General features: G+C 43.6%; 2 protein-coding genes across 5 annotated transcripts in view; one reads left to right on the top strand and one right to left on the bottom strand.

Moving 5' to 3' along the window:
* Positions 1-26,901, top strand: part of MERTK (MER proto-oncogene, tyrosine kinase) — a 134,424-nt gene that overhangs the window by 40,864 nt on the left and 66,659 nt on the right. For all 4 annotated transcript variants that reach the window (XM_055243481.2, XM_063616644.1, XM_055243483.2 and 1 more), the window contains 2 exons: positions 10,073-10,173; positions 12,493-12,666. In XM_055243481.2, the coding sequence (XP_055099456.1) occupies positions 10,073-10,173; positions 12,493-12,666 (275 nt within the window). The remainder of the gene's footprint in view (positions 1-10,072; positions 10,174-12,492; positions 12,667-26,901) is intronic.
* LOC129463061 (RNA transcription, translation and transport factor protein-like) lies at positions 4,788-5,497 on the bottom strand. The gene has a single exon (XM_055243484.2). It carries the CDS (start codon positions 5,470-5,472, stop codon positions 4,858-4,860), a length of 615 nt encoding a protein of 204 aa, XP_055099459.1. The 5' UTR covers positions 5,473-5,497; the 3' UTR covers positions 4,788-4,857.

The raw sequence follows: 26,901 nt of genomic DNA, 5'->3' as shown, positions 1-26,901 counted from the left end.
AACTTGGAAAATACCAAACAAGTACAAAGAAAGAAACAATGGCTTATAACTGCAACTCTGAGAAAAATATTCCAATTATATATAAATAAATTAAATGTTCTTGAAATGAAATTAATCTTTTATTGCATAGATGATTATATATCCTGTTTCATTCAGTTTATATTATGAATATTTCTGTATATTATTAAAAGTCTTCAAAAATTTTTTTTTGTTTTTTGAGACGGAGTCTTGCTCCGTCACCCAGGCTGGAGTGCAGTGGCGTAATCTCAGCTCATTGCAACCTCCATCTCCCGGGTTTAAGCAATTCTCCTGAGTTAGTCTCTTGAGTAGCTGGGAGTACAGGCGCCTGCCACCATGCCCGGCTAATTTTTTGTGTTTTTAGTAGAGACGGAGTTTCGTGGTGTTAGCCAGGATGGTCTTGATCTCCTGACCTCATGATCTGCCCACTTCGGCCTCCCAAAGTGCTGGTATTACAGGCGTGAGCCACAGCGCCCGGCAAGTCTTCAAAATATTTTAAGGTCTTTTATTGCATAGATGATTACATATTCTGTTTCATTCACTTTATATTATGAACATTTCTGTATATTACTAAAAGTCTTCAAAATATTTTAAGGCTGCTATATGCCACTGTAATCTGCTGTTGTGAAATAAAAGCAAATATAGAAGGATGCAAATGAAATTATAAAATTAAAAATTTTTTAATTTTTGTAAATGAAAAATTATTTTTAAAATGCTGAGTTTGGGGTATATACAAGGGAAGAAATAACTGACGTTCTGCTCCTAGCCTAGGTGCCTTCTTGAGCTAGGCCTGTTCTATGCTAATAATCCCCCCTTTTTTTTTCCTGTTTCACTTGGATGTCTGTTATTGTTGATGGAGCCAGGAATCATCTTTGATTAATAGGTGTAGAAAACATTCAGTGTCTGCTACAGGTTGAGGTCCCTCGAGAGCATTCACCTGGCCTCCTTTATGGGACTTGAGTCACTGGGCTGGGCCCCCTCCTTGGTGCTGTAGCCACTAACCTGCCTCACCTGTATCCAATATCAGCTCAAAACTAGCATATCCGTTTGTCCAGGTTCCAGGACACTGCTTGGCCAAGACCTTTCACTGGAGTCTCCAAAGAAGGGTGTAATTTGGGGTATATATTATAATTAGTTCTGATGTCTAGTATAGCAAGTAAACAGCCCTCTAGCTTGGGTGGAAATGTGCCCTGGTCAGGCGCAACACTCCAGAAGGGCCAGACCAGACGACGGGGAAGCCCAGCTCCGAAGCAAAACCAAAAACTGGTGGGATACTTGTGGTGAGGGGAAAGTATTTGTTGTTTGTTTTCTGTTTAGTCTAGGGATTCCCACTGCTTTTTAAATTCTGGCATAGTTCCCAGTGGCTAAAGCTGGAAAGATTTTACTGTTTCATTAAATTTTCTTTGTAAAAATGTTAAGTTGGAGCCAGGCACGGTGGCTTATGCCTATAATCCCAGCACTTTGGGAGGCCAAAGAGGGAGGATTGCTTGAGTCCGGGAGTTCAAGACCAGCCCGAGCAACGCAATAGGACCCCATTGCTACAAAAAATTAAAAAAAAAATTAGGCAGACACGGTGGTGCGCACTTGTGGTCCCAGCTACTCAGGAGGCTGAGGTGGGAGGATCGCTTGAGCCTGGGAGTTTGGAGCTGCAGTGAGCCATGATCCACTCCACCCTGGGCAACAGAGCAACACTGCCTTGAAAACAAAACAAAACAAAAGTGAGTAGTTTGGGTCTCCTGACATCCTGTGTCGTTTGGGGCCCCCATCTCCATGCAGGCTCCTGGCACTGTGGATGCTGTGTCTTTCGGGCCCCCATCTCCATGCAGACTCCTGGTACTGTGGATGCTGTGTTTTTGGGGTCCCCATGGGTTCTCTGTGCTGGGCTTTTCCCTCCTATCTTGCCTTACTGGGGCTGACTGATGCCTGTTGCTGGTTCTTTATTCTGCTGCTCTTGGTGGCAACGAGAACAGAATCTAGAAAATAAAAACCTAATTTCTTTAACCAAACCATCTGCTGGAAAAGCTGTTATTAACCACAGATGCTTGATACTTTTTGACATGGTAAAATATACATAACATAAAGTCCCCCCTTTCAACCCATTTTGAGTGTACAGTTCAGTGGCATTCACGTTTTTGTGCAACCATAAGCACATGTTGTGCATCATCTCCAGAACTCCAGTAGAGTAACCACTACTCTACTTTATTTTTTATTTTTATTTTATTTTATTTACTTATTTTTCTTGAGACAGGGTTTCACTGTGTTGCCCAGGCTGGAGCGCAGTGGTGCAATCACGGCTTATTGCAGCCTCGACCTCCCAGGCTCAAGCGATCCTCCCACCTCAGCCTCCCCAGTAGCTGGGACCATAGGCATGAGCCACTGTACCTAGCTGGGTTTTTTTGTTTGTTTGTTTGTTTTGTTTTGTTTTGTTTTGTTGTATTTGTAGAGACAGGGTTTTGCCATGTTGTCCAGGCTGGTCTTGAACTCCTGGGCTCACGTGATCCTTCTGCCTCAGCCTCCCGCAGTCTACTTTCTTTCTCTGTGAGTTTGACTACTCCAACTACCTCATATAGGTGGCATCATACAATATTTGTCCTTTTTTTGTATTTCTTTTAAAAAGACTCTAGAGTGTAACTGCTACTTCCAAGTCATTTCTGAGCAGGCTAGACTGGTAGTGGTAAGGACTGAGGGTTAGAGACATGCTGTGTGTGTATAAGATGTGCCTGGGCTAACCCAGCCTGTGCTGCCCTGGGGTGATGGGTTTCTGCAGCTGCTGGCCATGCAGCTGTGCCCAGGTAGTTCCTGTCTAGACACCACCGCTAAGTATGTGCCATTTCTTTTGTCTTCCCTCGTTCAGATGTTTGTATTTGACCAAAATCTGATGAGGTTTTTTTTTTTTTTTTTTTTTTGAGACGGAGTCTCGCTCTCTCACCCAGGCTGGAGTGCAGTGGCGCGATCTCGGCTCACTGCAAGCTCCGCCTCCCGAGTTCACGCCATTCTCCTGCCTCAGCCTCTCCGAGTAGCTGGGACTACAGGCGCCCGCCACCACGCCCGGCTAATTTTTTGTATTTTTAGTAGAGACAGGGTTTCACCGTGGTCTCGATCTCCTGACCTCATGATCCGCCCGCCTCGGCCTCCCAAAGTGCTGGGATTACAAGCGTGAGCCACCGCGCCCGGCCTTGATGAGGTTTTTATACCATTTTTCTTAAGCAGTGGTAAAACATTCTGACTATTAAAAAAGTCTTTTTCCCACTCCAGCCCCCAGCCCTCTCCCTGTGGGGAATGGAGGTTACCCAACTCTTGGGTATCTTTCCAGAAATATTCAATCCCTATGTAATCCTATGTATGTCTGTATGTGTGTGCTAGTCTCCAGCATGGTGTGTTAATCTAATAGAATGCTACTCATAGCTGTGGTTAAATCAATATCCAGGGTATTTTTTTGTGGCTATGGAAATTCTGTTTTCAGCTGAATCATGTAATAGGCTATAATTATATTTTACTTCTTGTCTTAGTCTGTTTTCTGTTGCTTATAAAAGAATACTGAAACTGAATAAATTATAAAGAAAGGAAATTTATTTCTCACAGTTAAGGAGGCTGGGACATTCAAGGTCAAGGACCCCCATCTGATGATGGTCTTCTTGCTTATGTGACTCTGCAGGGTCCTGAGGCAGCGCAGGGCATCACACGGTGAGGGGGCTGAGCGTGCTCATGTGCTAGCTCAGGTCTCTCTTCCTCTTCTTATAAAGCTGCCAGTTCCACTCCCATTAATTTTTTATCCCATTATTAATCCATGAATGGATTAATCCATTCATGAGGGCAGAGTCCTTATGACCCAATCACCTCTTAAAGGCCTCACGTCTCCATACTGCCACATTGGGGATTAAGTTTTAATACAAGTTTTGAAGGGAATATTCAAGCCATAGCACTTAAGGACTTGGCACTTAATTAATTAATTAATTCTCACTCTATCTTCCAGGCTGGAGTGCAGTGTGCGATCATAGCCCACTGCAGCCTCAAACTCTTGGGCTTAAACAATCCTCCCATCTTACCCTCCCAAGTAGCTGGGGCTACAGGCATGTGCCACCATGTCCAGCTAATTTTTTATTTTTTTTCGTAAGAGATGGATTCTTGTTATGTTGCAGGCTGATCTCAAACTCCTGGCCTCAAATGACTCTCTCACCTTAGCCTCCCAAAGTACTGGGATTACAGGCATGAGCCACTGTGCCCAGCCCCATAGCAATTCTTGAGTAGCTTTTTGGTTATCTTGAAGTTTCCTAAGTATCAATCACTCATTCTTCTCTAAACTCTACAGGAATGTATGCATCTCCTCCCACCATGACAAAATTATCAGTACTGATATTTATTTATTTAGGAGATGCCTGTCCTGGCTCCCTTCCTTCTGCCTCTGTCTAATCAGGTTACCCTCTGGGTCTGGGGTCCAGCTGTCTTTACTACTATTCTGAGGACCCCCTATGCCTCCTGTGGTCCAGCTCCTGTTTCCTAGAGCCCAGGTCCTCTTTCTTGGCTTTTACTGTTTGTTTGTTTTTTTTCTCCTTTCTTAAACTTTATTAAAGAAAAAAGTAATGGTGGTGAACCTCTAGAACATACTCAATTTTCTGGGATTCCTCCCCTGAGAATGTGATATATTGATTTCCAAACATGCCAGAAGTGTACATGGTTCCCAATTGTACTAAATAGGTGAGAAGCTGAAGTCTTAAAGTGTTCATCTGCCAACTTTTCCCAGCCTGTGGTCTGTCCTTGCATCAGCAATAATTGCCTCAACAGTGCCGTGGCTTCATTAATTTTTGTCTGTAGCTGTTTGAGCTCTTCTGTATGCAGCAATCACAGAATTTGAGTAGGTTCATTAAGAACTACATCTCCTGTGTCAAAACCAAGATTATGTTTGTCTAAAGCAACAGGCAAGCCCTCTTTTGTTTGATTTGCTTTAGCAACTGCATCCTGTGTCAGGCGCTCCTGAACCAAAATTTGAATTGCCTTAAGCATTACCAGGTAATCATCATGACGGTGAGCCTGAAGCAGGTTAGCCAAAGCCATCACACCAGGCTTAAAATCAGGATTATTTACATCCAAATTTATCCATGGTTCTGCATTTTTAGTTGCATTGTCAGCAGTTTTTGCATTATCAGGTACTAAGTCCTTGTATTTTTCAGCATTATCTCCATATTCAAATCTAACAGCTAAACCAAGAAGCCAATCAATAGCTTCTTGTTGATATTGAATCTTTAAAGGACAGTTAACATCTCTGAGACACTTTTCAAAGAACTTGGGCCAGTCACTGCTGTGGATGTTTCTTAAATTACCTCTGTCTTCAATCTTGTAGTGTCTGATTTTCTGGTCTTCAAGCCAAACAGTGAAGTTTCTAAATTCTGTTTCATCTTTGCAGTTGAAACCGGTGGGGTTGTGGTAGTTGAGAGCCGTCAGCTTGCATCGGAACATGCTCCCTGCTTCTCGCTCTCTTTGGCTTTTACTCTTTTACTTTGGCAAGGAACCCATCCTTCACTAACTTCCTGGGACTTGCATGCCTGAAAATGCCATTCTTTTTCCTATCTTCACCTTGAGGTAGTTTGGCTGGGTACAGAGTTCAAAAGGAAAATATTTTTTGTTTTAACTTTGAAGTCATTGATATATTTCCTTTGAGTTCTGGGTTGCTCTAGAGAAGCAGGATGTTACTCTGATTCATTCATAAGTGATCTGCTTCTTTTCTCTCTGGAAACTTTTGGGATCTTCACCTCATCTTAGAGTTGTAATGTTCCCTGATGAAGCCCCCACCGTGGTGGGTCTTTTCTCTCCTACTGTGCTGCCCAGCCGGGGGCCCGGTTAGGAAAGACCCATATCTTCAGTGCTAGGGCACTTTCTTGAACTAACCCCCTTCCACAACCACTCTCCGCGTTTCCTCTGGAGCTCCTCTGACATGGTGGTTGGGATGCCTAGATTGCTGTTCTGAGCCCGGAGCCTTTCTGATTGAGCCTCCACAGAGACTGAGCCTCCTGTTTTTCTGGGCAGAGGGAGGAGAGCCAGGGACAGCCCCTCCAGTCTCCAGCCCCACCCCACACCCCGCCCTCCCAGTGGGAGCCTTTCCCTTGGATGTCTAGAAAGCGACAACTATAATGATTTATGGAAAATCTTTGCTGTAATATGGGTGGCACGCGCCCCGTCTGGGAAGTGAGGAGCGCCTCTGCCCGGCCGCCCTGTCTGGGAAATGAGGAGCGCCTCTGCCCGGCCGCCCCGTCTGGGAAGAAGCGAGGAGCGCCTCTGCCTGGCCACCCATCGTCTGGGAAGTGAGGAGCGCCTCTGCTCGGCCGCCTATCGTCTGGCAAGTGAGGAGCGCCTCTGCCTGGCCGCCCATCGTCTGGGATGTGGGGAGCGCCTCTGTCTGGGAGGTCTACCTCCCACCCTGTCTGGGAGGTCTACCACGGAGGCCAGACACAATGTGGGGGCTGGACGTGGTGGCTCACGCCTGTAGTCCCAGCTCTCTGGGAGGCCAAGGCGGGTTGATCACTTGAGGCTAGGAGTTCGAGACCAGCCTGGCCAACATGGCAAAACATATGAAAAATACAACAGACAAACCAACCAACCAACCCAGCAATGACAAAACAGGTCCACCCTGGAGTCATACTCTAATTTTTTCTATTTTCTTCCCTTTCTGATCCTTTATCTCACTTGCTTTTTCTTCCTCTTCCTTCTCCTTCTTCTTTGTCAAATAGAGGATTGAGTTATTATCATTGATCCATACAAAGTCCCTCTCTCATTTATTTTCTTTAATTCCCAACCCCCATTTCCATTCCCCATCTTCCCATGTGCAACCTTCCTAATAAGTTTGATATGCATATTTTTGTTTGTATGTATTTTTAGAAAATGTTTATTGTTTTGTGTGCAAAAAAAAATTAATAAAAAAAAATGTGGGTGGCACGGGTCGGGCCTTGCTAATTAATGCAGGCGCCTATTTTTACCAGACAACTGCTAAGCCCTTCCTGCCATGAATGACTAAAGACAAAATTCTGATAGAGTTCTCTTTGAGTTCTGCATGCTCCTTTTCTATTTCTGGTGTGTATCCTCCTTGCTGGTTGGCTTAAGGTTCCCCTGGGCATCTTATGCAGTCTGATTTCTACAGTCCAGGGTGTGCTTCCAAACCGTCCTTTGTGCCTCACAGTTTCTCAGCTTCTGGGGGCTCTGCACCTCTGCTTCGTACCTCTGGTCTGGGTGCAGTCCCCTCAGGCTGCCTTCCTGGGGCTGTGCCCCACCTCCCTCCTGGCCTTCACTTTCTCTCTGGTCCCTGTCTCCCTGAGTCCAGCTGCAAGCCTGCTGCCACTCCCGGGTCCCAGACCTTGAGGCAGAGCCAGTCTTCAAAGGCACAAGTGTCCTCAATCTGTCCGATCTCATGGTTCACTCTGTTGAGCCCCTGGGTCTTGCCTCAAGAAAATGATGCCTCTTCTAAAGTGGATTTGTGAAATATGTAGAAGCACCCCCTCTTCAGTAGCCTTGGTTTACCTTTGAACTCCAAAGATTAGATCCATCTGTTGTGCAGGATCTTCAGGAACTGCTGAAAGCCAGGGTCACCGCTCAACCACTAGTCATTGCCCACGATGGGCAGGACATCATTCTAGGCACAGAATTCTCCCATCTTTCTTCAGCCCTTCCTGTCACCATGATATCCAGGGGGCTACCAGGAGAGGGTCAGCCAGCTCCTTATTTGGAGATATTTGTCCTGTGTATTCTCTTTTCATCTTCTCCTGGTAACCTCTAGGCATTGTGACATCCAGCCACTGCCCCAAAGCATGAAAGGATCTGGCCTTTCCTTGATCCCTGGGACCTCCCCCATGCCCACCATTCATTCATCAGGTGCATTCCAAAATTATATTGCTCCTACAAAAGAACGAGGGGAAAGGGGAAGACAGAGCATTTCAAGTCAAAGGGATGCCACTCAGATTTACACATCAGGAAATGCAATGACAGGGGACTGTTAACTCCTGGATCCTGGGAACAATAAAGAAGTAATGTTAACCTGAGTAGCTCTGACCCTCCGAGTTCTGACTGATGCCATTGTTAAGCTGTGTCTTAGCTGCTCTATTTATCACAGGCCAATGAGGATCTGCAAAATTGTTGGGTATTGTTGGGAAGAAGTAAATTTAAAATGTTTAGTGTTCAGAAAATTGAATTCAACCTAAGGAAACTGTGTCTCATTCAGACCTGGGGACCTCACTCACTACCACATGTCTGCTCCAGATGCTGACCAGGCTGTGCTATCCCCTGGCAGCTGCCACCCCTGCCTATCAGGCCATGGTTCAGGATGGAGCCCCCTCTACCCTTGACAGCTTCCTGGTCTCTTTTAAGCCTTAAGCCTCAGCCCTTCACAGGTTGAGGGATGAGATTTATTTTGTTTAGAAATAAATAGGTTATACAGGGAAGCAACCTTCTAGGAAGGAAGGTGGAACTTCCATGTTTTTCTTCTTTTTCTTCGTTCCGCTGATCATGGTCTTCTTTGCTGTGTTTAAAGAGCAGTGCCTTTGAGCCAATAAAGAAATCCTCTGGAGAGCATCTGAAAGTATTTAAAAATGTTCCCCGGCTGAGAAGGGTGGCTCGTGGCTGTATTCCCAGCACTTTGGGAGGCTGAGGTGGGAAGATGGCTTGAGCCCAGGAGTTCAAGGCTGCAGTGAGCCGTGATGGTGCAACTGCACTCCAGCTTGGGTGACAGAGCGAGACCCCATCTAAAATAAAATAAAATAAAATGTGCATTTCAACATGTAAACACTGGGCATGTCCACTCCAGGAGAGATCATTAAGTATCCAGGGACTTGCACCTTAGGTGCACCTTCAAGCACATGACCTGTGACTGCTGCAAATACAGTCATGCTGTCAGTGAGAGACCTTGCAAAATGATGGCTAGGGCCCCAGAAAGTTCTAAACAGGACAAAGGCTACCAGCTCCATTTTTATAGTCGTTGCAGTCCTGGTAAATTAGGTGAATATTGAAACCATACAAGTATGTTAAATGGAATTAAGTTCTAGTCCCAGGAGGTCATTTGGGATATAGAACAGTTGCCCTTGGCCCCTAAAAACCCATGGAGCCCCCTTAGTCATTGTGCCCACCAAAAACAACTCCACAAATTTCCAAAATGCCTTGAGGGGGCAGTACCCCGATGCAGAGAACCACTGGTGCAGAGTCTACCATAGAAATCAAGACAGGTGGCCGGGCATGGTGGCTCATGCCTATAATCCTAGCACTTTGGGAGGCCAAGGCAGGTGGATCCCCTAAGGTCAGAAGTTCGAGACCAGCCTGGCCAACATGGCAAATCCCTGTCTCTACTAAAAAATGCAAAAATTAATGGGAGTGGTGGCGCATGCCTGTAATCCCAGCTACTGAGGAGGCTGAGGCAGGACAATCACTTGAACCCAGGAGGCAGACATTGCAGTGAGCTGAGATCATGCCATTGTACTCCAGCCTGGGCTACAGAGTGAGACAGAATCTGTCTCAAAAAAAAAAAAAAAAAAAAAAAAATCAAGACAAGTGATAGCACATATATTTGTCAGGGTTTTTCCAAGAAACCGAACCTATAGGATCTGTATCTACAGCTTTATCTAGAAAGAGAGAGAAAGAGATTTATTTTAAGGAATTAGCTCACACACAGTGGGGATTGACAAATATGGAATCAGCAGGGTGTTGGCTGGAGACCCATGAAAGACTTGATGTTGCAGTCTTGATTCCTCAGGCAGTTTGGAAACAGAAGCCCCTCTTTCCCTGGGGACCTATGTCTTTTTCTTATAAGGCCTTCAACTGTTTGGATGGGGCCTACCCCCACCATGAAGAGTAATGTGCTTTACTCAAAGGCTGCTGCTTTAAATGTTGGTGACATGTGAAAAGTACCTTCACAGCAACATCTAGGCTAGGGTCTGACCAAACAACTGAGTACAATGGCCTAGCCAAGCTGACATATAAAATTAACTATCACAGCATATGACAAAGAAGTTGAAGTTTCCATCCTATAATAGGAACTCAAAGGGTAGCCACTGTAAATATCTTCATGTGTTTTTCTTTGCAGCATAACCAGTGTGCAGCGTTCAGACAATGGGTCGTATATCTGTAAGATGAAAATAAACAATGAAGAGATCGTGTCTGATCCCATCTACATCGAAGTACAAGGTAAGTCCACAGACCAGAGTCCCATTGCCAGAGAGCTGTTTGTTTTAGGGCCTGTGTTAAATGTTTTGTGTATAATACTCTAGAGTTTTGCTTGCCCATTTATAACTCTGTATGCAAACCTTGCAAATCTATCAGCACTGAAATTTTACAAGGTACTCCTCTTTGTAGTCTATAAGTAATAATGAAATGAATTCAATTCCTGAAGTTTGAGCTCTATTCTAGGCATTAGGTGAGATAAAAAGAGATTTCAGACTTCCTTGTCCACATATTATTTACAATAAAAATAAGCTGAAGACTTCTTTTTAATAAGCAAAATGCATTCTACTATCCAGTTTCCAGTGCTGGTACCAGATACCACTCACCTGGTCAAGTGGCTATTGGCTTATTATTCAGCATCTTTTCCTGTCTTGCCTATGCAGACAGTGAAACCCTGGAGGGTGAGTGGTTTTCCTCGACTGGCTCAACAGCTCAGCCGGAGACTTCTTTTGGGCACTGGTATCTGTCAGGTGCATGGTTCAGAGAAATTCCATGACATCATATGAAGGTCCGTGGGGATGAAGAGTGAGACATCAGGCTAGGAAAAGGCAATCTCTGCCCTCAAGGAACTTGAACTCTAACGGGCAATGTGAGCTGATGCAAAGGTGAGCCAGGCCAGGTGAGCCCAGGTCCTGGTTTGGTGCCCTGATTTGGGGGTTTGCATGCCTGGTTCTGCAATGGCAGGGCTGCAAGGAGGAAGCATCTTTATTATCACCCTCAGCGGTCACTCCTCACTACCCCTGGGGGCTTCCCTCTGGGGCCCTTGTGACCCTGCTCTCTGAGGTGCCCCTCTTAGCAGAGCCATTAGGTCACCTCCCTTTTCTACTTTATCCTGACCTTCCTCATCACAGGCTTTAGAGCAGGTGATTAGCTTTTCAATCAGAAACATCTCCCACTGAAAGGCTGCTATGCTACCCATTCTTTTGTGAACCTGAAATTGATGCCCTCCAATGTGGAGGGAAGCCTCAGGGAGCACAGATGGAAGGAAGGAGGAGTGAGTGGGGAAGACACTCTCTCAGAGGAGTCTCTTCATCTCTTCATGACCTTTGCTCTAGGCCCATCCAAGGCTGGACAGCTTTTTCTCAGGGTTACGTCAACATCAGCCGAAGAGGGGGTTTCCTACATTTGCAGCTAATTTGGGAAAAAAATATTTAGAGGAGATTTTATTTGTCAGAATCCCAGAAAAATGCCCAGAGCAGGAACATATTACGTACAAATAGAGTTTCAAAAAAACCTTGAAACAGGACAAAAGAATTCCATTTCACATAACTGCCGCGTCATTCCTGCTGGAACCAGATCTGTGAGTTCCCAATCCCCAAAAGAACACAATTAGCTGGACTTGTTATATTTTTGAACACCTGCCCCAAATAAGTACTGACTGGCTTTCTCTGAGCTTCCTTGGGACCTCGATTTTGGAAATTACAGTAGATCTAAGGATTGTAACTGCAACTGTGTTTATACAGTTTTCATGAGAATTTGCTTTGAAAAGCACTCAGCCTTATACAAGGCTGTGGATTTTAAAATTCCTTATGACCCATCTGAAAGTCACACACGTAATAGAATGTCTTCATACCATGGATAGATCTATTACATAGCTTTGTTTTACTCTGTGTTTATTTTGGTAAGAAATATTGAAAACCTGCCAACTAGTCAGTCCCAGGAGTCTGAGCAACACCTGATGTAAGAACTGCCTGTGGCCTGCCTTCTGGTAAAACCAGTTCTGAATCACTATTTATAGCCCCTTTGGCAAAGCATCCTAGAAAGCTGGCTTAAAGTAGACTGGCAGGAATTAGCCTCTGTGCTCCTTCTTATCCAACTTAAGGAGGTGAAAACTGATGAATACAGACCTGCCTGAGTCAGTAGATAAGAAATCTGTTGCCAAGGCTGGGTGCGGTGGCACGCCTATAATCCCAGCACTTTGGGAGGCCAAGGGACATGGATCACTTGAGGTCAGGAGTTTGAGGCCAGCCTGGCCAACATGGTGAAACCCCATCTCTACTAAAAATACAAAAATTAGCCAGACCTGGTGGTGTGCGCCTGTAATCCCAGCTACTTAGGAGGCTAAGGCAGGAGAATCGCTTGAACCCAGGAGGCAGAGATTGCAGTGAGCTGACATCAGGCCACTGCACTCCAGCCTGGGTGACAGAGCAAGACTCCATCCCCACCCGCCCCCCGCAAAAAAAGAAATCTATTGCCAAGTTCTAGTCTGGTTTCCGTTCCCCTTTGGGCTCTGTCTCTGCTTTCAGATCTGAAACATTCTTTCATGTAACGTTTTCTCTGCAGGACTTCCTCACTTTACTAAGCAGCCTGAGAGCATGAATGTCACCAGAAACACAGCCTTCAACCTCACCTGTCAGGCTGTGGGCCCGCCTGAGCCCGTCAACATTTTCTGGGTTCAAAACAGTAGCCGTGTTAACGAACAGCCTGAAAAATCCCCCTCCGTGCTAACTGTTCCAGGTAAGTCTGAGCTGTGGGCTTATTTATTGATTTATTCTCTAATAGCGGATGGGATCAAAAGTTTGGCGACCCTTGCTGTGCACCACTAGCAGGCAGTGGAGACAGATAAAAATACAGGTGTGGCAGCAAAGTTATGGGATCAAGTAGACGGGAAGGCAGGTGGGAATCACAAGTGTGAGAATTCACAGGCCAAGGTGGGGAAATAGGTGAGGGCCACTGAGGGTACATAGGGTTAAGTTGTTGAAGTGGCCAGAATCCCTTAGCCCAGGCAGCAGGAGCCCTGCTCACATCTCCCGTTATAGCTGTGGCCTTGCTGGTCTGTCAGGTCTTGCATTTATGGAACCACTGACGTGAAGACCTCAGTGGATTTGACACCGAGAGAGTGGATTCATCATGGGGAGCTATTGCAGGAAGTGTGAGCCCTTGTGGGATTGTGGCTGAATGGACATTCCATGGTCATCTTAATTTCCATCCAAATGAAAGTGGCCCGGTTTTAGTCCCACACATCACTGATGATGCTCTTGTCAATACCACTGACGTTTCCCATACACTGAAGTCAGTGGGCTCTTCCGTGGCTCCTCTCATTGTATCTTTCAGCAACTTCAGGCAACGTTACCACACTCCCTCCCTCCTTCCTTTCTCCAGGGACTGCTGTATGCCCGAGGCTGTTCTAGGCCTTCAGGACACAGCGTGGACTTTTGGAAACACTGTCCTGGCTTCCATTTCATTGAGTAACACCAATTCATTGCTCCTCCTTTGTCATTGACTGGAGTTTTGAATGGCAGGGCTCAATCCTGGGTCCCCTTCTTTTACTCTGAGATGCTTCCTCTTGGGAGAGTTTCTCTGGGCCCCTGGCTTTAACACCATCTATAAGAAATGACCTTGAACTTTACATCTCCAGCCCAGACCCCTCTCCTGAGTTGCAGGCTCATGTATCCAACCGCCTCCTTGGCATTGCCACTTGCTGGGCACATAGGCATCTCAGAATGAAACTCTTAACCCCAGACTTGTTCAACTCCAGAATTCCCCATCTTAGTGAATGATATCACCATTTTCCCACCCTTCCTTTTTCTCATTTTTCATGTTGGCATCAGCAGTTCTGTCAGTTCTGCTCCTACAATACATCTGAAATCTGTCTTTTCTCCATCCTGCTGCCAGCACCCTTGTCCATGTCACTGCCAGCTCTTGCTATCGCCTCTGCAGTAGCTTCCTAACTGGGCCTTTTTGCTCCCAGCCTTGTCCCCACTCCTAACTACCCTCCTCAGTGGCAGATGACATCACCTGCCTGCTGAAAACCCTGCAGTAGCTCCCCACTGTCTTAGACTGTCACCCAGTCCTTCCTGCCCTTTCCCTAGGGGCTGCGTGTCCTAGCTCCTTCCTATCTATCCAACCCAGCCCCATCCCATGCTCTCCATCCTGCTTGTTAGGCACGAGTCACATTGATTGTCTTTCACTTCTCTAGGCACATCCTATTCCTTCCTGCCTCAGGACCTTTGCACTGTCTCTTCTATCTGCTTGCAGTGTTCTTCCATCTGCCCTTTGTCCCATGACCCAACTCAAACATCACTTCTTCAGAGAGGCCATCCCTGATCACTCTTAACTATTTTAGATCCCGCCAATCCCATATTCCTGTGTACTCCTCCGTTACACTTGTCACCGTCTATAATTACCCAGTTTATTCGTTGGGTCTCCTTGTCTAGCTTCTTAGAGAAGTATGCTCAGTAAGGACAAGGGCTTTGTCTCTCCCATTCACCTCTGCACTGCCAGTGGCTGAAGCGGTACCTGCCTCCTGGTAGTACTCAGTAGATATTTATGGCTAGGATGGATCTGTAAGTGAATGCCAGCCCCTAGCTATTAACTCTGAATCACTTTTCTAACCTGTGACTTCAGGAGGAATGTTATGGTTTTCTATCCTTCATCTGAGTTTTCTTTGAGTTTTTTTAGGGAATTAATTAAGTAACTTTTTATTCAAAATCAATTTTAAAAAATAGACTCTACTCTTTATAGGATGATCACTCTGAAATCCCATAAAGAAAGACTTATTGTCATTGAGGTAAAATTGACATACGATTAAATGCATAGAATTTAGTTGTACAACTCAATGAGTTTTCCTAAGTGTAGACACCCATGTAGCTACCACCTCAATCAAGATATAGAATATTGCCATCACTTCAGAAAGTTCTTCATGGTCCCTTCCAGTGGGTCACCATCTCCCATAGGCAATTCTGTTCTTATATCTGTCATCATAGAATAATTTTGCCTGTTCTTGAACTTCAAAAAATGGAATATAAAGTATGTACTTTTTTGTGTCATATGTACGTTCCGTGGCTTCTTCCACTCAACATGGTATCTTTGAGATTCATCCGTGATGTTTTATCAGTAGTACATCATCTTTATTTTTATTTTTATTTTCAGAAGGAGTCTTGCTCTGTTGCCCAGGCTGGAGTGCAGTGGCGCGATCTTGGCTCACTGCAAGCTCTGCCTCCCGGGTTCAAGCGATTCTCCTGCCTCAGCATCCTGAGTAGCTGAATTACAGGCACCTGCCACCACGCCTGGCTACTTTTTGTATTTAAGTAGAGACAGGGTTTCAGCATGTTGGTCAGGCTGGTCTCGAATTCCTGACCTTAAATGATCTGACCACCTCCACCTCCCAAATTGCTGGGATTACAGGCATGAGCCACCATGCCTAGCCAGTACATCATTTTTTATTGCTGATATAGTACTCTGTTGTATTAATGTGTTAATTTGGTTTATCCATTTGTTTGGTAAACATTTTGGATATTTGTGGCAGTTGGCTATTATGAATAAAGCAGCTATGAATATTTGAGTGCAAGTCTTTTGGAGGACATATGTTTTTATTCTGTCTTGGATAAATGCCTAGGAGAGGAATTGCTGCTTCATATGTTTAACTTTTAAAGAAACTACCAAATGGTTTTCCAAAGTGATTGTGCCATCTTTCATTCCCAGCAACAGTGGATGAGAGAGTTCCAGTTGCTCCATCCATATCTTTACCAACATTTGATTTGGTCAGTCTTCTTAAGTGTAGACATTTAGTGGATTTGAAATCTAGTGGATTATTGTAGTCTTAGTTTGCGTTTCATTTTCCTGATGCCTAATTTTAGACAAGACTTAGAGAAGATTTTAGTGTCTTTTCATGTGCTTATTAATCAGTCATGTCTCTTTTTTGGTGAAGCATCACTTCAGGTCTTTTGCCCAATTCTATAAAAATCCTAGAATCCACTTGGCAATGTTTACACAAAAATACCTGCTGTGATTTTGTCTGCAATCGTATTGTTTTTATAGATAAGTTTAGAAGAAAATGACGTTTTGACAATATTGAGCCTTCCAATCAATGAATACATTATATCTCTTCATTTATTTAGGTCTTCTTTAATTTCTCTCAGCAATTTTTGTAGTTTTTGATGTAGAGGTCTTACGAGTCATTTGTTAAATTTTTTTTTTTAATTTTCAAATTGGAATTATATGTACTTAAGGTATACGATGTAATGTTTTGAAATACATAGTGAACTGATTATTACAGCCAAGCTGATTAATATAGCTATCTTTTCACATAGTTATCATTTGTGGCGGGGTTGGGGGGGCAGGGAGGGAGGGAGGCAATGGGGGGAGGGAGTGTAGGAGGATGAGAACACTTAAGATCTACCCTCTTAGCAAATTTCCAGTATACTGTGCAATTTTGTTAACTATGCTGTACATTAGATCTCTAGAACTTATTCATCTATGGACTAAAACTTTCTACCTTTTGACCAACAGTCGTCACCCACCTCCACCCACCCTTTTTAACCACGGTTCTATGCTTTGTTTCTGTGAGTTTAACTTTTTTAGATTGCACATGTAAGTGAGACCATGCAGTAGTTTTTCTTTTCTTTGTCTGGTTTATTCACTTAGCATAATGTCTTCCAGTTTCATACATGTTGTCATAAATGCCAGGATTTTCTTTTTTGTATAGGCTGAATAATATTCCCATATACATACCATAATTTTTAAATCCATTTATCTGTTTATGGACACTTACATTGTTTCCATGTCTAAGCTATTGTGAATAATGCTGCAATGAATATGGGACCACAGAGACCTCTTTGAGATCCTCATACCATTTCCTTTGGATGTATATACCCAGTATGGGAATTGATGAATCTTATGATAGTTCTATTTTTAATTTTCTGAGGAACCTCCAAACTATTTTCCTTAATGGCTGTGCCAATTTACATTTGCACCGACAGTGTACAGCCAATCAGAATGCATTAATTTAGTACTTATGTACTAATAAATAGCATATTTGATTTTATTTCCCAATTATTTACTATTAGTAAATAGAAAATAGATTTTTGTATGTTTTATGAAAATAGGGACAAAATCTGTCCATCTCTGCTTGTCTAGAACTTTTCTGTATGTTTTCTCAGAAATTAGAAGTATGTTTTTGTGACAAGATCTGCAAATTCTTTTAATACCCAAGGCTGTAGTTTGTCTTAGCTTGGAGATCTTATTTATTTCTAAAAAGTCAGTTACACCCTTATGACGACCACCTATTTTGCATTTCAAGTTCTTTACAATTTAATTTTACTTTTTAAAATTTGAAGCTTTTTTTTTTCTTTGGTAGAGAAGACTTGGGCTCACATTTTTTTCCAGGGTGTTACATGAAAATTCTCATGGTGGACTACTAGGTTTAGCTGGAATCAATCTGACAATGTTCAAATCATCAGTACCCTTTAAAAGAGTCATTGGAATTACATGATGATCTGAAAAGTTTAGGAGACAGACCCAGACAGCAGGGCAGCCTAATCCAATCATCCTTAAAAATCTGAACAGTCAGCATAGAACTGTAGCATACAGCCTGTTGGTCACAGGAACAAGAACTATTTGTTCATTTGCATCTCACCAAATTCTTACATGCACTGATCCAACAAATGAGCCAAAACTTAGGCTCAAAAATGTTCATTTTGGTCTTCTAAAACTCTGTAAAGTCTATCCAGGGTAGATAGATACCTGTCTGAGTTTGTCCAGCTGACCAGTGCACGGGGTGGTGGTACCGAGTGTGGTTGCTTTCCTACTGTACACACTCATGGAATCCACAGTACCACGTGCCGTCAGGGCAATGGCTCCACACTAATCTTCTCTGTTATTGTTCCAGTTTTAGTGTATGTGCTGCCAAAGCGAGCACCATCAGTATTTCTTTGGGAGGGATATCTAAATGGGAGTTGAAGGGAAAAGTGAACATATTTTAAATTTTAATACATTCTAATCTCCCTCCAAGAAGGCCTTGCAAGTTGGCAATCTTTTTAGTAGAATATGGTAATTTGTGCGCTATATCACTTGCACACAGTATTCAGTCTTGACTTTTTGCCAGTCTGATGGCAAATACTGTCATCTGTCAGAATATCTGATTTACACCTCCACCTGTTTCCATGAGACCAGGGAGCCTCTTGAAGGCAGGAACTGAAGGATTTTTTGGCCACATATTCAGGGGTCTGGTTCAGTGCCTGGAACGTGGCAGTTGTAGAAATGACCAGTAGGAGAGCACCTGCGGCAGCATTCACCAGAAGGTGCTTCCAAATGTGGGTGTGCATGATGAATTCACTCACTATCAGGGGCCATCGGGTACCAAAAACCAAAAACTGAACCATGGTGATGGAAATCCTCACTAACATTTCACCAGCATTTCTAGAGTTTTTAGAGTAGCGACAAATGTGTCTGTAAATGAAGAACTCTTACTTAAACTGCTGAGTTGAAATTCTAGTTTCTAAATGAATATGCAGTATACCACACAGCTCAGGCAGTTTTCCTATTTGTGAAGGGTTTGGAAAGTGGGGCTGCTGACTTTATTTTTCTTAGTGACAGTATTTATTAAATGCCTGTTTGATAGTGAAGATGGTCTAGCTCATGCTATACAGTGAAATGAAGGCCTGGAGGAGTAATCATATATTCAAGCCAGAAACCTAAAACTTACCCAGATTCTTCTCTCTCGCCCATCCAACAGTCATCGGCAAGATCTGTCCATTGTTCTCTCTGTTTTTTTTTTTTTTTTTTTGAGATGGAGTTTTGCTCTGTTGTCCAGGCTGGAGTGCAATGGCGCAATCTCTGCTCATTGCAACCTCCGCTCCCGGGTTCAAGTGATTCTCCCGCCTCAGCCTCCCAAGCAGCTGGGATTACAGGCACCCACTATCATGCCCAGCTCATTTTTGTATTTTTGTAGAGATGGGGTTTCACCACGTTGGCCAGGCTAGTCTTGAACTCCTGATCTCAGGTGATCCACCCACCTTGGCCTCCCAAAGTGCTGGGACTACAGGCGTGAGCCACTGTGCCCGGGCCCTGCACATTGTTCTCAAATGTCAGTTGTGCTCATTTCTTCCTCTGCCCTTCCACCATCATGGCCTTAATTCAGGCTTTCCTGGCTCATCGCCAGGACTGTTGCTGTCACCTCTTACCTATGGTCCCAGCTTTCTTGTTCTCATCCCCCTACCCTACCACCATATTGAGTGATGCTCCGCCTTGTGATTAAAGAGGTTCTCCTAAAATACAGAGCTTCTCATTCCTGGCATGACTCCCACTACATGCAGGTTAAAATCTACCATTTTACCCTGAAGTCTGAGACCCACTGGGGCTACCCTAACTTTCCCAGGGTCTCCGCCTGCCTCACCTGCAAAGGCACCTGCTTGTGAGACCTGATGAACTTTTCGCAGGCCCATGAGTGCACTGTGCCTTCTTGCCAAGCTGCCTTCTCATTGTCTGGCAAACCCCTGTTCACCTGACACACAGATCACAGCTTTCCTCTGAAAACCTTCCTGGTCACCCCCTTGTCTGTATATTCACAAGGCCTCTTCCCCATTGCATTGAAGCACAGACCCTCTATGTATTTGTCAGGCCTCCAGGAAGACTTACTAATCAGGTGATTATTATGTATGATTTATTAGTTAGGTTAGCCCCATCACCCAGCACAGCTCCTGGCACATAAGAACTATGTGAATGAATGAATGAACTAATGAGCAAACAAATGAATTACAAATAGTCCCTGAGTTTTAGGTCCTTTCACTGGGACAAAGGGGCATCATGATAATGAAGTAACTTGTATTTATAAAATTATTTTTACATTTAAACTCTTATCTCTTTTCTCATTTATATCTCCAGCTGGTCCTGTGAAATTAATAGAACAGGATCTTTAATGTCCATTCTGTAGACCCAAAGGGCTAAAATAAGTCCAGGGAGGAAGGGCGTGGGGCCCAGGCTGCTGACTGTGGGGATTGTGCTGGGCCCACAGGGGTTACTTTCAAGTCAGCTAGTTGCTGACTGTTCCCTTGCGTCTGCATTTTGTAACATTATAAAAGAACTACGTAAAAACTTATTTTTAATTAAATGTATTTTTAATTTTGAGGAAGCTTTAGTTTGATACCTGAATCCCTCCCAGTAATTCATGTATGAGGAACTAGGTGCTGAGGTCGGCTTTTGGGGGCCACATGCTGATGTAAATAAAGCAGTGAGTGTTCACAGGGAGACACCATTCTATCTGAAATTGACCCCTAAGTAAACTTTGCCAACCCCTTCTACTGAGGGAATGCTAATTGGTTTAAATAGCCGATTGTTTGGACTGCTTTGAGCAAGCATTGTTTATGAACAGGAAGGTCATGTGCCTTTTCCCTCTTGATACAAGTTTTTATTTTTCCTCTGTGTTGTATGAGCTTTCTTTAAGGGACATGAAAAGAAGTACTTTGTCTAAAGGACATTATTCTGAGTGAACAAAGCCAATCTCAAAGGTTACGTGCTGTACAATTCCATTTAGATAACATTCTCAAAAGGACAAAATTTTGCTAATGGAGAACATATCAGAACAATTTCAGGGGTTAGGTTTGGGGATAGGATGTTCCTATAAGGGGTAGAATGAGGGAGCTTCTTTTTGGCAATGGAACAGTTCTGTAGCCACAAATCTGTACCTGTCATAAAATTTCATAAACCTATACACTCCTTCTTCCCCCCAAAATAAAACAAAGCAGAAACTGGTAAAATCTTAATAAGGCCTGTATTTTAGTTACTAATATTGTACCAAAGTCACTTTCCTGGTTTTGATCATTATACCATGGTTATGTAAGATCTTATCATTGGGTAAAGCTGGGTGAAGGGTGCACAGTAACTCTGCTATTTTTGCAACTTCTTGTAAGTCTAAAGTTGTTTCAAAATAAAAAGTTTCTTTTTTAAAGAATTTTATCATGGGCAAAACCAAATCCCAAAATAAAGAGCAGAACTGCAAAGAGCTTTAGCTTCATGGTGTTCAGTGGTGGAGTGCTTTATAAGTTAGCGGGTAAGCATGTTCTCACTCATAGGTGGGAATTGAACAAGGAGAACACTTGGACACAGGAAGGGGAACATCACACATGGGTGCCTGTCATATGGTGAGGGAAGGGGGGAGGGATAGCATTAGGAGATATACCTAATGTAAATGACGAGTTAATGGGTGCAGCACACCAACATGGCACATATATACATATGTAACAAACCTGCACATTGTGCACATGTACCCTAGAACTTAAAGTATAAAAAAAAAAAAAAGTTAGTGGGTCAGAGCTCTAGCGTTGACATGTAGACTGATGCCATTTTGCTGTCATGTATTCCTGGGCAAGTTACTCAACTTCTGTATATCAAATAGGGATAAATAGCAGTGTCTGCTACATAAAACATTTATGAGGTTTCAGTGAAATAATGAATGTAAAGCCCTTGGTACCAGGATTGCCTATAAGAATGATTGAAATGCTACCTATTATATTTTTTTGTGTTGTTATTTTTATATGCAATAGTTACTAACTCATTGTCAATTTTGACCTGCCTTTCTGTTAACAGTGGTGGGCTTGCGTTGATCTTTCAGGCTTTTCTTTTTTAAAAAATACTCATTTTATATTTAAATCCACATCTAGGAAACAGCTAAGCTAGCTTTTGTTTTAGTTAGTTGGATATAATTATTAATATCCTTGTAATAACAGAAACAACAATAATAACTAGAATTTATACAGATTAGTTCGTAATGCCCACAGTACTTTCTGTAAAGAATTACTTTGAATCACATAGCAAGCTGTGATAACTAGGCAGTTTTGTTGTTGTGTTTAGAGACAAGGTCTTGCTCTGTCACCCAGGCTGATGTGCAGTGGCGTGATCTCTACTCACTGTAACCTCAAAACTCCTGCACTCAAGCAAATCCTCCCACCTCAGCGCCCCGAGTAGCTAGTACTACAGGGATAAGCAGCTTTTTTCAAATTTTTTGCAGAACAGGATCTCACTATGTTGTCCAGGCTAGTTAGGCATTTTTAATACCCATTTTACATATTAGAAAAACATTTGGAGCTATTAAGAGACCTGCCTTTTTTTTTTTTTTTTTTGCCCAGGCTGGAGTCCAGTGGCGTGATCTCAGCTCACTGCAAGCTCCGCCTCCCAGGTTCACGCCATTCTCCTGCCTCAGCCTCCCGAGTAGCTGGGACTACAAGGGCCAGCCACCTCGCCTGGCTAATTTTTTGTATTTTTTAGTAGAGGCGGGGTTTCACCTTGTTAGCCAGGATGGTCTCGATCTCCTGACCTCGTGATCCACCCGCCTCGGCCTCCCACAGGGCTGGGATTACAGGCATGAGCCACCGCACCCAGCGAGACCTACCTTCTTAAGGTCTATTCTCCAGATGGCCGCTAGAGCAATCCTGATACAAGTCAGATCATATCAGCCCTCTGCTCAGAGCTCTGGGTTTTCCACCCAACTCAGAGAAAAAGGCAAAGGCCTCTCCCACATGTTCCCTCTGCCTAGAACCTCCCCAGGCCCCCGAGTATCAACTTGGCCCATTTCCTCACTCCTACTCTTTCCTCAGAGGCCATTTCTCAAGGAACCACCTCTGGTGCCCCCCGCCCATCATTTAAAATTACAGTTGCTTCCCCACCCATCCTGACCCTCTGATCGTCTTCTATTTTTCCATAGTACTTATTACCTTCTAATATACCATACATCTTATTTATCAAGGTTATTATTATTATTATTATTTATTTATTTATTTATTTATTTTGAGACGGAGTCTCACTCTGTTGCCCAGGCTGGAGTGCAGTGGCGCAATCTCGGCTCACTGCAAGCTCCGCCTCCCAGGTTCACGCCATTCTCCTGCCTCAGCCTCTCCGAGTAGCTGGGACTACAGGCGCCCGCCACCACGCCTGTCTAATTTTTTGTATTTTTAGTAGAGACGGGGTTTCACCGTGGTCTCGATCTCCTGACCTCGTGATCCTCCTGCCTCAGCCTCCCAAAGTGCTGGGATTACAAACGTGAGCCACCGCGCCCGCCTATCAAGGTTATTATTTATTGCCCATTTCTCCCCCTGAAAATGTGAGCTTTATAAGGGTGGGGAGCTTTGTTTTATTTGTGGGTATATCCCAAGTTTCTGGAAAAAATGTCTGGCTTGTAGTAAATACTCAGATTTGTCAACTGGATGAATGCAGAGCAGATAGAGAGGTCCAAGTTAAGAAGCTACCTGACTTACGCAGCATGATCTTCCATTTGTTGCTTCCTTTGGTAGAAAGATGGACACTAGGGAAAAACGAAAAAGAAGGGACTGAATTGCTTATCTAGTTAATTTGCAGGATTACTTAATCCAGAACTCAAAGAACTGGCTCAACTGTGCTCTTAGGAGTTGCTCCCTCAGCAATTCGGATTGTCCTTCCCTCAAGGGAACATCCTGTTACTGAATGTTCCTTAAAAATATCTTTCAGAGCTGTGTCATAAATACATTTTCTCATACCAGCAGAGGACCAAGCAAGGGGGGCGTGAACCATCATAATGGAGGTGGATGAAAAGCAGAAATTGCTCTAAGGGGGACGACGTACCCACTAGAAGAGGAGGTGGCTCAGGAGATTGTGGGGGTTCCAGTGCCCAGGGCCATTCAGGATAGAGTGGGTGGGAGGGTGGAGACTTAGGGAGGCGGATGCTTTTTCTCCCTGGAAAGTCACAAGGGTTTGGGGCTATAAAATGTCAAGGTCTATTCCAGTCTGGTAGTTACTGTTCATCCACAGAGAGAGAACTGGTGTGTGAGAGGGAGCTGTCTTCTCCTAGTGTACACTCATTGCTATGGTCAATCCAGGCTTATAAACGAGTGTCTAGTTGGGAAGCCAATGCCATTAAGCCATTAAAGTTTAGCTGAAAAAATTAAACAAAGAAGACTATTTGGCCCTAAGTGCTGTCTAGTTTTGGAGAAAGTTACCTTTGGTTTGAACTAGTTTCCTCTTCTCTCTACTGGTATCTCTTTGGCCTATGGGCGCTAACCACCTGACCTTGTACACTGTTTTAATACATTGTGTGGTTACTGCCAGGCAATTCAGACTTGGTGTAGGTGTCTTGTGCTAGGACGTTTGCTATAGATTGTTTTTTTGACCTTGTGTGTACTATGAAAAGAAACACACAGGAGAAATGACTGTCCGTTTGACCTGAAGTCATGTTCTGTGATAATGTTTCCCTTTCAGCATTAATAAACCTGTTAGGACTGAAGACCACTGGGCCTGAAATCTGCTACTATAGGATCCTACTATAGGTTCTATAACTGGATAATGGAGCTCAGTGAAATAAACCTCCTGTTTTACCGTAGGGCTGGCTCTTCCCCTTATGACAAGTTTGGAATGTGATTTTGTAGTTTGTATTCAAGGGTTTCCTAAGAGTTTTGATAATAATTGAAGTCAAATGACTAATTTTAAACTGCCAGTGTCTCCTCCAATATATAAAAAAGATAAATTAGTAATTCCCTGTATCTTCTGATTGAGCCAAACCAATTTTTCTAAATATAAGCCAGGTTTTGCAAGTTCATGCAGCCTGGTGGGTGAAATGGGCATCTCACTTGGGGGCTTAGGATCTGGAAGGTTAAAAGTGATGCCAAGGCATGCAAATCAATGTGTCAAAGGCCTCACTATGAAACAGTGATCAGGAAGAGCATGGACCCCTTAGAGGGATCAGTGTCTTCATCCATCGTGTATGTGTCTTCTTTCTTAAAATCAATGCTTGACAAAGTGCCCAAAGTCCAGATACTTCACAAGTTCTCCCTTTCCACCTCCCTATTTTCCTTTCATCTCTTCCTTGCATTAGAAAAGAAAAAAGACCTCTCTTGCCTGTCTGGAATCACCACTGTGAGGCATCCGTTCTCAATGCTTTGGTCTCAAGATCCTTTGTTTTTTTGTTTGTTTGTTTCTTTTTGGTTTTTTGTTTGTTTGTTTGTTTTTGTGTGTGTGTGTGACAGAGCCTGACTCTGTCGCCCAGCCTGGAGTGCTCACTGTAGCCTCAACCTCCTAGGCTCAGGTGATTCAGCCATCTCAACCTCCCAAGTAGCTGGGACTACAGGTGCATGTCACCATGCTCAGCTAATTTTTGTATTTTTTGTAGAGATGGGGTTTCATCATGTTGCCCCAGGGTGGGGCAACTTCTGGACTTGAACTCTCGAACTGCTGGACTCAAGCGATCCTCCTGCCTCAGCCTCCTGTAGTGCTGGGATTATAGGAGTGAGCCACTGTGCTTGGCCTCAAGATCCTTTTACAGTCATAAGTTATCAAGAACCAGAGTTCTTGTTTATGTGGGTCATATCTATCTATATTTACTGAATTAGAAATTAAAACTGAAAACTTTTAAAACACAAAAATACACAAGCATACACTTCATTGGCTAATACATCAATGCTATGGCATCATCATGTATCATATAGCCTCTGGGAAATCCTTTTGGAAAATTCCATCATACATTCCTGAGATAATAAGAATTAGAAGAACAAATAATATATTATTATTATTATGAAAATAGTTTTGACTTTGAGGACTACAGAAGGGGTCTCTGGAATCCCCAGAAGTCTCTTGACCACATTTTGAGAATGGTTGCTGTGGTGCATTGTCTTGGGGTTAAGAAATTTCCAGAGTATCACATAGACAGAAAATTCCAAATTTTGGCTGGGCATGGTGGCTTACGCCTGTAATCCCAGCACTTTGAGAAGGTGAGGCGAGTGGATCACCTGAGGTCAGTGTCAGGCCTCTGAGCCCAAGCCAAGCCATTGCATCCCCTGTGACTTGCACGTATACATCCAGATGGTCTGAAGTAACTGAAGACCCACAAAAGAAGTAAAAATAGCCTTAACTGATGACATTCCACCATTGTGATTTGTTTCTGCCCCACGCTAACTGATCAATGTACTTTGTATCTCCCCTACCCTTAAGAAGGTTCTTTGTAATTCTCCCTACCCCTGAGAATGTACTTTGCGAGATCCACCCCTTGCCCCCAAAACATTGCTCCTAACTCCACTGCCTATCCCAAAACCTATAAGAACTAATGATAATCCACCACCCTTTGCTGACTCTCTTTTCGGACTCAGCCCACCTGCACCCCGGTGAAATAAACAGCCATGTTGCTCACACAAAGCCTGTTTGGTGGTCTCTTCACACGGATGCACATGAAAATCACCTGTTACCAAGGGTACATTCTGTCAACATGATATACCAATTGATCATCTGGCTCAGGTAGTTTGTCAGTTTCTCCACTCAAAAGTTTTCTTCCTTTCTTTCGTTTTTTTTTGCTCTTTCCATAATGTACTTGTTGGAAGGAGTCACTGTATGCAGCCCATTAAGGAGTGGGGAGTTATGCTCCACCTCTTTTAGGGCAGAATATCCAATAAACTATTTGGAATTATTCTGCAAGAAGGTTTGTCTATTCTCTCCAGTTTATCTAATTATTTGTTGATATCAGTAGAGATTCCTGGATATTTTTTTCTTCTTTGGGTTATAATCCAAAGCTACTTTATTTTCCTGCTCAAATTGTTGCAGCTTTGGCCATTGGGAACTCTTTGAGTTAGCTGCTGTGTCTCTTTGACGTGCCCCATCATTGTCTCTGTGTGTGTGTGTGTGTGTGTGTATACGTTGTGTGTTGTGTTTGTTTTATATTTTACTCCAGACTCATGTATTTCCTGCTCCAATCTGAGAATCAGCCATTTCTCCAAGGAGCCCTGGTTCCATTTATTGGAGAATGGCATTAGAAAACAAGATCTGGGTAACTTGTCTTCCTATTTAAAATTAATACAGGCTGGGCGCGGTGGCTCACGCTTGTAATCCCAGCACTTTGGGAGGCCGAGGCGGGCGGATCACGAGGTCAGGAGATCGAGACCACGGTGAAACCCCGTCTCTACTAAAAATACAAAAAAAGTTAGCCGGGCGTGGTGGCGGGCGCCTGTAGTCCCAGCTACTCGG

This window comes from Symphalangus syndactylus, chromosome 14 (assembly GCF_028878055.3).
Source record: "Symphalangus syndactylus isolate Jambi chromosome 14, NHGRI_mSymSyn1-v2.1_pri, whole genome shotgun sequence".
Lineage (NCBI taxonomy): Eukaryota > Metazoa > Chordata > Mammalia > Primates > Hylobatidae > Symphalangus > Symphalangus syndactylus.
Note: the sequence above shows the minus strand (reverse complement) of the source record. Positions and strands in the feature narration are given on the sequence as shown.